The sequence below is a fragment of the Anoplophora glabripennis genome, unplaced genomic scaffold (genome assembly GCF_000390285.2).
Source record: "Anoplophora glabripennis isolate ALB-LARVAE unplaced genomic scaffold, Agla_2.0 scaffold454, whole genome shotgun sequence".
Classification (NCBI taxonomy): Eukaryota; Metazoa; Arthropoda; class Insecta; order Coleoptera; family Cerambycidae; genus Anoplophora; species Anoplophora glabripennis.
The window spans coordinates 83,933-96,053 of NW_019416575.1; the positions used below are offsets into that span (position 1 = coordinate 83,933).

The following is a 12,121-nucleotide window of genomic DNA, read 5'->3' on the forward strand; positions in this document are numbered from 1 at the left end:
GTCGTGGCATTTTTTGAGCACTAGCTGACAATTTTGCACTAATAATAAATCACACGCATGCAAAATACACTAATATTTATTGAAATGACAAGCCTACTTAGAAAACAAATAGCAATATCAACGCCTGAAAGAAAATCACCACAAAATACATTGAAACTTTTAAGTGCAAATAACTCAGAAACCGATAAAGTTAGGTGACCTAAACAAAAATACAGTTTTTATGTAGAATTGAACGTTCTTTTAGACTTTTAACTTTTCTTAAGCATAGGTCAACAGGTAAAAAAAATATGTTTTGATTTACGTAAATAATACGGCGAAACTAGCGCCCTCTAGGAGCAACGTCAAAGTAAGCTTCAAATTCATAATTCTCACACCAATAAACCCAATAGTACCAATTTTCAGAGTCATGCTATTAAAACTTTCCCAATTATTGAGAAATTTCAAAATAAAATTTAAACCTTAAACATCCTGTATTTCTTAAACTAGCGATATTCGTATAAGGCATGATGAGCTCAAACATAATATATTGGTGTCTAGTATCTCCAGTTTAGTGTTAATCCATTCTTTCTGACTCACCCTGTATATTTATGTAAATTCATTCACATTAACTTGTTAATCAACAATATATCCTTGCTCGTTGTTTACAATAAACTTTAGCAACTTCTCGATTTTAAAAATGAAGAAAGGAAGAAAGAAAAAGAAGAAAGACAGAAGAAGAAAAATCAAGCATTTATAAAAAACAGGTTTGTTGTTAAACTAAATTTCTTGGAAATTGTTAAATAGAGAGTAGAAATTATGTAAATCGGGTGAAGCAAGATAAAGATCAATATGGTTATAAATTGTATTTTGTTAATTTAATATTAATATATTTTACACAATTGTAAGGAATATTTTTTTAAATTTATTTTTAATTGTTTTAACCGATTAGTAGCTTTTTGAAATATAAATAAAATAATATTGGAATAAAGTAGTAGCATCAAAGATTTTTTGGTTTTAAAATTGCTAACGAAATAAGCGATTAGAGTATTTTCATTAATGCGATGTACTGCTTTTAATGTCTTCTCTAGAATTTTCCGGCAGTAAATATTTTGTTCTCTTATTATTTCTGATATCTCCCCTTCAGAATAGCTCAAATTCATTTTTTAAGTGGAGGAAGTGACAGTGGAAGATATAAATAATATGGCGATATTGAACACTGCATATTTCTTATGTTGTGGTAGTAATTAAAAAAATTTAGGATCTTTTAAAGGTTGGACAAGGTAGGATGATTTTATTGTTGTTAATGACCGAGAGATGTTATGGTTAAATACAAAATTACAGACCATTACCATTATTCGTAAAAAACAAAAATGTGCCAGAATTGTATTGGGAAAATCGGTCTCTTAGAGAGTAGATGGTTATATACAGGGTCAGAAAGTCCCCATGGTTCATCGGCCGTTACGTGAGAGCGATAAAGAAAGTCATAGAAATCCCTGCGATAGAGAAAGGTGGCTATAATGAAGGCGTCTAATAATCACCGCCCATTTCGCCCTTCCACAAATAAGATCCACTTCTTATTTCTAATCTATAGTCAAATAAATGTCATTTAGAATAGCTTTTCATTATAAACGTCATTAAGAGATGTACCCAGTGAATATTCCGTGACTCCCGATCAATTTGTGATAATTTCATCAATTGAGATACGATTCTTCAGTGAGCAGGCGTTAGAATAATAATAATAAAATAAGTTTATATCAACAAAAAAATCGAGATTTCTCAAATACTTTTGAGGTTAGGATCAGTGTATGGTATGATACCATCAAAAAAACTCATTATCATGTTTCAGCGACCCTAAAAACATGAAAATTGTCTATTCTTTTGAGGTTTAGCTCGCTATATCAACGAAAAATCGAGATTTTTTAAATATTACTGAGGTTAGAATCCATATATGTTATTATATCATCAAACAAACTCACCGTCACTTATCGGACGATTCTTTATTTTTCTCATACTTCTAGGCGCCATATTATGTCCGCCATTTTGTATTTTTCAATTCTGCCGATTAGCATCTTAAAGTACTTGGAAAGACGAATTTTTTAAGCCGAAAACCATCTTCGTAGGTGCTCTCAAATTTTGGGCACAGGCTTGATCGATTTCACGTGGATCGTCCCATATAAATTACGAGACAGATCATGGCCAAAGCATAGGAAGCAATTTCAAGAGAATTGCAGACGGTCCTGGTGCTTTAAGATTCTCAGGTTCTAACTGAAATCGTAACAACTATATCAAGGTGGGTCTCTCTCATCACTGTAATGCCGGGTCTCTCCCTGGTGGTGGCAACGAGCATGGTTCGGCTAAGTGCCTGGTGTGCTTGACTCCGTCATGGCAGAAAGAAGAATCGAAAGAATTGACAGCGATCCCTCTGGAATTCGCCTTGGAGGAGAGATCATGCGAGTGGTGAATGTACCGGATGGGGAACGCCAGCCACCGGTATGGGATCAACCGAAGCAGCTGTTGGCCCAGAATCAAGTCATTGTGGGTCATGTCACAAATACTCAAGACGTCGGGGAGTGATGTTTAAAAAGGGATATCCATTATATTTTTAGTGTACGAGGGTGTCATTATGACACATTTAGCATCCTCATTTGGATGCCATTATGGCCTCCAAAATAACATTCAATGCGTTATGATTTCATAATACGCAAATTTTAAAGTAAAAAATAAACAAAATCAAAGTTAGTCACCACTTTTACTTGTTATTATTAACTATAAAAAAATCAACAGCATTTATTTATTGTAAACATTAATTACAACTTTTGAACAATGTTAAATTAATTCCAGCAGATGATAAATGGGCTGTATTTTTAGAAAGTAAGTTTATTTCTCGAGTGCTTGAACTTGTTGGAGAGCCATCAATGCCTGAAACGTTACCCAAAATATTAGAGGCCACTTTCTTCTTATTTTCTTTGGAATCTTCTATATAGCTTTCTTCCACTGTGTTAAAGCGCCAACCGCCATGCTTCTGAACAGTTAATAAATCGACTCCTCAATCTGCAAGCAACGACGTAGATGATCTTTAAAAACAATGTCCAGTATATTGTTGAGGAATTGCAAGACCCAGGCACAATGCTGTATTACATGGCATTTACCAAAAGTATTAATGCCAACAGGATGCTTGATGCATTTTCAATTTCTGTACCCCACAAAAAGTCGAGTATGATATGTGTTGCTTGGGCTCATCGCTGTATGTATATAGAACCATTTCAACCATATTTATTCCTTCCATATTTCGTTTGTGATAAAAAAATCTCGTAATATCTTTGTTTTCGTCGACGGAATAATAATGTAAATGCATTATCCTTTATCTTTAATATTTTATACGTGCAGATAGAAGCATCTGCAAACCCTACTATCAATGCAACTTTTTCATAAAATGAGTTCTATCGTCGACTTCCAGCAAAAACTGACTTGTTTTCTTTTGTTAAAATCTTAGATATATTTGACCGAAATCCTTCTGATTTAGAAACGCAATTAAATGGACGTACTTACTAATATCCGTATTTTTCTTCATTGATATAACTGAACGTAGAATAATACACCCAAAGCGACGAAGGCTTGCTGTGTTTTGAAAGATATTCGAAATATGCCAGAAGAACATTTTCATTGCTGCTATTCTTGATTTCTTTCTCTTTACACCAATCTTCAAGTTTGTATAACTTTGCTCGTACGTATGTCTTGATTTTTTCGGTAAGTTGATAACGCTTTGTGCAATGTCTTCGATAGAATCAGAATCACCCATATTAATATTCTTTTTCACTAAAACTGAACGTATGACACAAAACTGAATATCGATAATAAAGTTGTCAAAGTCTTAAAACAATTAATTAGTACAGTCATTGAAGCTGAAAATGAGCTGTAACCTCCGAATTTTTTGAAACTGCATGGATTTGCATGAAAATTTAGAATAAGGCTCATCTTAGGCTCAAGTTCAAAAGTGACATAAGCCCGATTGACGCTTTTTGTTTTTTAGGGGTAAAAACTACCACTAAGTGAAAAAAATTGAAAAAATTAAGTTTTAAGCATTTATTGATAAAAATCTTGTTTAAACACAATGTTTAAATAATGTTCCATGTTCTCGAATATGTTTTATGATATATTTGATCATTTCGCCCCTTTATTTAACCCTTAAAAACTACCCCTATGCAAAAAATAATGATAAAAATTAGTAAATATGTTACCTTATAGCTAATAAAAGAATTTTTCCTTTTCAAATCCTAAAAACCACCTATGTATTGACAAAAATGATAAAAAATTACTTTAAAAGCTTGGGCTTTAACGGTGCAATTATTTAAAATAAAAATTTCCTCATTGCTTATGAAACAATTTGTATCTCATAATACTTTTCAACTCTTATAAATCACCCCTGTGCTAAATAAATTATACAAAATTACGTTTTAAATCTTGAAATGCTATAATTGTGCAATAATTTAAAATAAAGATTCCCTTATATTGTTTATGAGAGAATATTTTACTTTTGCCATTTTCAACTCTTATTTTTACCAATATTAATGCAAAATATTTTTATTATAATCTATTTTTAAATATAATCAATCATAAAAAACCTATTTTGTTCCGAAAAGATGTAATTGTTCTTTTTTTTCCATAACTCGGTTAATTTTGAAGCTATAGTATCCTACAAAAAAGCATTTTAAAGATAATTTCAAAAGCAGTAAGATCGTTTGCATATAAAACCTTTTAAGTCCTTCGTTTTTTAAAGGGAAAGGATCGAAGGGCTCGAGACAGATCGTTTTTTCACTAAAATGGATACTTCAAGCGGCGATATGTCTTTTATTTTTTATGCTATAGAAATAAAGAAAAGCAAAATACTTATTTGTTGAAAAAAAAGCTACACTTTTGTTGTCTATTATTTTTTACGTATCTTTTATAGTTTCAGAGTTATTATATAATTAAGGCAATTTTTTTTGAATAATGAAAAATACCTTTCAGCTTTTACAGTTTTCAGCTTTTATCGTACATTATTAAAAAAATACGCATTCTAAACCGGTCTAACTTCAGGATCGTATGAAAAACACTAAAACAAAACTAAAGAGTCTAAGATTAATTTTAATTCTAATGGAAATGGTACAGAGTTTACTGCTAATTTTTCCTTAAAAAATATGAGCAACCCATCTGTTTCTGACGATAACTCCTTCAATTTTGCTCTAAATAACTTTTATAAGTACTCATTTTGAAGATCTTTTTTGGTACTACAAAAAACTCCTGGTGCATTATACACGTAAAATTAATCCCTTTTCCGTTATTTGACGTTGAATATATCGATTCGAGTATTATCCCCAAAACAAGTCCTCTTCCACTAACCATTTCGCTTTGTATAGGACGTACAACACTATTTAAAAAAATTTCTTTGTTTATTTACAAGCTACATTTTTGTTCATTACACTTTTTTAAATAAAATGCATGGTTTTTTGAGTTATTCGCGAAAAATACTTTGAAAAGCTGTATTGATTTCTCGAAAAAATTCTTCGAATATTTGTTGCTCAAAATTTGATTATCTATGGATTTCCAGCGTTATTTTTGAAAAAAATTTAAGCTCCCGAGAAGGGGTGTCAATCCCCAACAGGGTGGAAGCGTCAATCGGCGCTATGTCACTAATGTTCATTGACCTTTTCTCTAACTATCTGCCAAATTTCAAGTCGATCGGTTCAGTTTCAAAGAATTCGGAGGTGAAAAGCTTCAATGACTGTACTAAATTAATAACTGTGGTTACCGTAACATCTTCAAAGTAGAGCAATAATTTTGAATTTCAATTTTATTCTGATATTTTAAGATAAATCGAATAAAATCTATTTGGACCGTCTGTCGTAGATAAATTTTAAATGATACACGTTCGATGTGAACTTTGTTAATAAAACTGGTGTAACAAAATTACTCGTGGTTTAAGGTTACACGCGTTTCATTCTAGTCTTCATATCGAACTAGTATCATTATTATTATCGGTTTCATTTATATGTTTTTTTAGAAAACGATACGAAACTTTTCAACATTTTGAAGCTTACTTCATGAAGGAATAAGTTTTCAGGACAATACTACAGATAGATATGCAGTATTTGAAAACTCATACAATTAAGTAAACACGTCATCTCTGTTTGTCCATGGCCTAAAATGCCCATTCTCCTTTGTCTAACAATTTGCTAACATTTTTACAGAATGGTCCAAAATTTGCATAACGTCAATGGTGTTTGTAAAGTACAATATAAATTTTATTTATTGGGCTTAAATATATTCATTTGAAGGACTTCTTATAACACAGCCACACAAAAAAAAGTTGTCTGTACTTTTCATGCGACATATGTTATCCGTAGTATTTTTGCCTCCTGGTCACGAATCCGGTGTCAGAATCTGCTATTTCTTGAAAATTTGGTCGGCCATCTTAGATCCGCCATCTTGAATTTTGCAAAATTGACCTCGGATCCGTGATCAGCGACCCCGAAAGTCACCCTATACCAAATTTGGCGCAATTCTGTTATTTTTTGAAAATTCATGATATCTGACCGTGATCGTGAATTGACCCGTTTTTTTTAGGTTAGAAAAAGAACCATCAATTCTGACCGCGGATTCACGTTCGGCAGGGTCTTAACTATATAAACGAACATTTGAATATAGAAAAAACATTTTTTTGTACTTTTCCTAACACTTTTTCGTAAATTTTTGCTATTTTTGACCTGTTTTCTGAGGTTAGGAAATTCCTGTGATGTGATAGCTCAATTCTGACACCGGATTCGTTATCAGAAGGCAAAAATACTACGGATAACATATGTCGCATGAAAAGTACAGACAACTTTTTTTTGTGCATGGCTGTGTAAGCATTTCTTTATTTCCACTAATTTTGCTTCTTCTGACTTCTTTATTTAAATTGCTGTAGTCTGTAGTTTGTCGGATGGTATAGAATGTTGTTATATTGACTATCCCATTTTCATTGCATCCCATGTATCATCCATTAGTCTAACCGATTATCTTTAACTTTTCCTTGTAGTCGACGATTGTTATTTTTTCTGATTCAATCAACTTCTTACTATGAATAAATTACCTAGACGAAATTTTCGGTAATAAAAAATAAAACTAAGATACTTAACAATATTTTATTGTTTGCCTATTTTTTTGCGGATTTTGAAAATTGCAAAGCAATTTAAAAAATACGTAGCAATACGAAGAACATGGAATTCAATAAGCGAGAATAGATTCCAAACAAGTATTTTTAGTTTAAATGTGATCTAAATATTAACAAATTTGTCCCATGAAGAATGAAGAAGTTCTAATGAAAGCTATTCGGTTGTCAAATTTCAGGAGCGTTTGTCGAGTCGAAATGCTATTCAGTAGATGGTTTTTTAACTAAAGGTGAAGCAGTTTGATTGTCTGTTTGCATACGGCCGCTGAAACTTTTAACTAAAGGTGAAGCTGTTTGATTGTCTGTTTGCATACGGCTGCTGAAACTTTTAACTAAAGGTGAAGCTGTTTGATTGTCTGTTTGCATACGGCCTCTGAAACTTTTAACTAAAAGTGAAGCTGTTTGATTGTCTGTTTGCATACGGCTGCTGAAACTTTTAACTAAAGGTGAAGCTGTTTGATTGTCTGTTTGCATACGGTGAAGCTGTTTGATTGTCTGTTTGCATACGGCCGCCGAAAGATTGATATACTTCAACTGTGGGTTTGAAGATTGGGAGACGAGGCTGAACGAACTCGGATCTTTGTGTTCCTTGTGCGGGATGCTCTACATCTTCTCCATCGCAGACGAAGTTGTGTTTCCTGTCACACGACGCATCATTCCACCGTCCACCTGCGTCCATGCAGATGCAGTCTTCCTTACCGGACAAGTTGTCTGGCTGACCCGGTGCCCAACTGGTAAATTCAACTGGTGACTTGTCAACCCATGCCCATTTCCCGTCTGGTTGCCTCGTACCTGACGTCCAGTAGAATTCGAGGTCTATCGGGCCTAAACAACATAGGATTTTAGTTTTACAATATATGTCATATTTACCTCTTGCAAATGGACTAGCTTAACTGTAATTATCCATACATTCATATTTAAATAATTTGAAAACGTTAACATAAATTTATTTTCCCAAAATCTGCTGTAACCAAACATGAGACAGAGACCTTTATTAGGCAAATGAGGAAGAGGCAGTATTGCATATAGTATAATTTTTTTTCTTCATGGTATAAAAGCGATGTTGCGACAACTTTTGAAGAATGGTTCGATACAAAAAAGCGTCCAATATTCCAGATATGAATTAGTATAGTTGAATATTTCCAAATAAAGTAGTGAAATTTTAACTATTTAAATTGGGCTTTTCGTGGCGGTGCATTATAATCCCGTACAAACAGGAATGTTGTAATACCGGTATTTAATATTTTTTGTATTAAAAATTAATAAAATTTGACATTTTCTATGTTTAAAATTTAAAGACTAGACCTAAATTAGATATTTACTTTAATTTAGACTCGACAATTCCTAGTTTTAAAGTTTTTTCTTTTTTTTTTTTTTTTGATGAGTGGATTATAAAAACTGACTGTTGCAGATTAAAATTTATATTAAATTAAAATATTTTTTGTCTGACATGTAACAATACGAAAAAATATTTCAATCAAAAGTTGCGTTAAATATAATTTTTGCATGTTTTCTATTATGAAGTGTGTCCGTTACTTTAGGCGTTGCATTATTTCATTTCTTAATTAGCGCATTTTTGAATTTCCGACTGGCTTTAAGTCGTATCGTTTTGATGTCACTATAATTTATACATATTAGTTATTATTATTATTATTATTTTCGCCTCTACCCCTTAGGTAGAGGCGAAAATTGCCCTTAAACTTTAAATGGCCGCTTTTTCAATTCTGCTCACAATGACATATGACTTTTTTATTTTGTTTTGAATATGACAATAAAATCATCACTAGACATTGAGGAAGTATTGGAAAATGATAACGATTTACCAGAAGAGGATGTGCGGTTTCAGCAGGACGGTGCTCCATCACATTATGCTGTAGCTGTGCGTGATTTTCTTAATCAGAAATTTCCATATTACTGGATAGGACGCAGAGGTTAAATTGAGTGGCCTTCCAGATCGCCAGATCTAACGTCCTTAGACTTTTTTCTATAGGGACGATTAAAGTCGAGAATTTATGCAACACGACCGAACTCACCTGAGTTGCGTCGTCGTCGAAATGTTCGTTTGGAAGTGGGGCAAAGATTGTTCTATGAAAATATTTAATAAAATAAGATTCTTTCATTCATCAATATTTTATCTTATTCTTTAAGTAATTATTTCATTGTCATATTCAAACCAAAATTTAAAAAGTCGTATGTCGTCGTGAGCAGAATTGAAGAAGCTTTAAAATGAGGTGTCACTCAACATAGGGTGCCATGACGTGTCTGTTTTTTTTGTTTTTTTTAATTCCGATATTTTCCAGGTGAGAAATTTTGATTGAAACACCTTATATGTTTGAAATGCTGTTAATTTAACATTTTTTCGATCATACCTAATATATTTTCTTACTTTTGAACATGCTTAAATATTCAAGGAGATATAACTATTGATCAGTTTCCAGATTTGGACTTATTCAAACGGTAATAAATATTAGCCCCTTCTAGACAACATTATTTGTGCGTTGTAACCAAATGTAATAAATTTACAAAATTTACAAAAAGGACCATATAAATTTGACAGCATATTGAATACGTATACTTGCAAACATTTCTAGACATCTGGTACGCATCTTTTCGGGACAACTAGAAGGGAAAAATCGATATTTGTTCTTCACTGGCTTCTCAGGTATAGTTCTTCCGAAGTCAGTTGAACATGCATAAAAAACCGAGCAATCAAATTTAATGCGTTTCATGGGCGTTCTTAAAAAAGTTTACATTTCTATCACTTGCACTTTTCGTTCGACCAGATCTGTATATGGGTAGGTAGTCCAAGCATTCTGTCACGGATTAATGTTAAATTTGCAAAAATTATCACATGGACAAAAAAAATATGACCGTATAGAAAATTAAATTTTGAATTGAGTTTCTCGATCCAAAATGGCGAACATGCAAAAAACGATTTTTCTAAAATAACTAAAAAAATATAGCACCGATTGAAAAATTTTAAATGAGAAAGGTGTAGGTTTTAAAAAGATCTATCGACTGATTTTTTGTAAGTATAGATTGCTTTGTTACTTTTCGAGATATATCGAAAAAACCGTTAAAAATCTTCTCTTTTATCTACTTCTATAACTCGTTTACATCTACTTTCCATACTTACTATTTACTGCAAGCATAGCCCGCGGCAAGCCAAAAAAGTACATTTTTGAAAAATTTAAAAATATTAATTATTTTTCGAGATATACCGATTTTTCGAAAAAAAAAGGCGCTCTCGAAAATTGGCTAGATCTTCTCAGCGGATAGCCCTACAGTGACGATTTTTGGTTTATTTTCTTCGTAAAGAGTTATATTATGATGCGGTTAAAAATGTTGACGATTTTATTAATTTTAAGGATCAAAAAATGACTTAAAAAGTTGCACTTTTTAGGGTATGTTTTTTTCAAATAACACTTTTAATTTTTATGATATGAAAATGACTTTTAAAGAAAGAAACTGCTGACAATTTTTTCACGAATTTAAAAAAAAAATGTTTTTCTACGACCTGGAGCCGAGATAGTTTTTTATTTAAAAAAAATTTGGAGGACGCAATTAACATTTTACAGCGATGCGCTTGATGGAGGTTTATATTGAATACTTATATTTAAAAAAAAATAGTAGGATATATTTACTTGATTTTTAGTATTAGTAATTGAGTAATAAACTCAAGTGTGCAGGCGCTGACCAAAAATCGTCACTGTATGCCGATCCGCTGAGAAGATCTAGCCAATTTTCGAGAGCGCCTTTTTTTCAAAAAATCGATATATTTCGAAAAATAATTAATATTTTTAAATTTTTCAAAAATATACTTTTTTGGCTTGTCGCGGGTTATGCTTGCAGTAAATAGCAAATATGGGAACGTAAATGTAAACGAGTTATAGAAGAAGAGAAAAGAGAAGGTTTTTAACGATTTTTTCGATATATCTCGAAAAGTAACAAAGCAATCGATACTTATAGAAAATCAGTCGATATCTCTTTTTAAAATCTACAACTTTCTCATTTAAAATTTTTCAATCGGTGCTATATTTTTTTAGTTATTTTAGAAAAACCGTTCTTTGCAACTTTGCGATTTTTTTTAACCATGTTCGCCATTTTGCATCGAGTTTAAAGAACAAGAAACTCAATTTAAAATTAAATTTTCTATACGGTCATATTTTTTTTGTCCAGGTAATAATTTCTGTAAGCATTTCTCTATAATAATGCTTGGACTAATGGCTAAATAAATGTGGGAATAAGTTTTTCAAATATTTCAATGCCGAGTTGCTGCTTAGGGACCGAGCCTGGTACATACCTTGAAGATATTGGTTCTTATTAATTTATTAATAATATAATTAATAATATTTCATATTAATTATTAATATGAAATGGTAAAATCATTCCTAAAACGTTTTCGAGATGCAGGAGGGGGGTTGAACCAACAAAATAGCAAGTACCTAAGGAAAGAGACGCAATTTTTGCCCTTTGAATTGGAAAATAAAGTGATAACAAGCCTTCCGAAATCAAAATGAGCGGGCAGTGAGATCCCCGTAAGAGCAGTTCTCCTTGAGTTTCCAGACAGTCCGGTCTATTTAACTTTAGAGTCTCTGGATTAATTTGTTAATGGGTCTTGATTCCAAATTCGTTGTGTTATAGTTGTTTTGTTTGTTTCATTTAAGAAGTTCTGGTGGTTTCTTGTTCTTTTTAAATTAAGTGCCCATTGAGCAAGAGTGTAACACCATGTACGACCAACCCATGGATTAAATGCTACGTGAGCAAATGAACGGTAATTCACTCTCTGAACGTACAATATTTCTAAGTTCCCACATAACATAATTAAAGTGTAAATGATATAATCGATGAGCCTCCTTTCGCAAATTGCGTGCGGTATTGTTCATAACGATAGATAGAGAAATAATAATTTGGATCGTTCTAAAACTTCCATTGAGGAAAAACCTAATACCTAGT

General features: G+C 32.2%; 1 protein-coding gene across 3 annotated transcripts in view; it reads right to left on the reverse strand.

Moving 5' to 3' along the window:
* Window positions 1-7,146: 7,146 nt before the first annotated feature.
* Window positions 7,147-12,121, reverse strand: part of LOC108912373 — a 32,620-nt gene continuing 27,645 nt past the window's right edge. Inside the window, exons 24-25 of one of the 3 annotated variants that reach the window (XM_018717572.2) lie at window positions 7,642-7,990; window positions 7,147-7,610 (exon numbers count right to left, since the gene is read on the reverse strand). In XM_018717572.2, coding sequence (XP_018573088.1) covers window positions 7,367-7,610; window positions 7,642-7,990 — 593 coding nt within the window. In that variant the 3' untranslated portion in view covers window positions 7,147-7,366. Of the gene's footprint in view, window positions 7,991-12,121 lie in introns of all 3 variants that reach the window. The other 2 variants (XM_018717573.1, XM_018717571.1) reach the window with 2 other exon arrangements.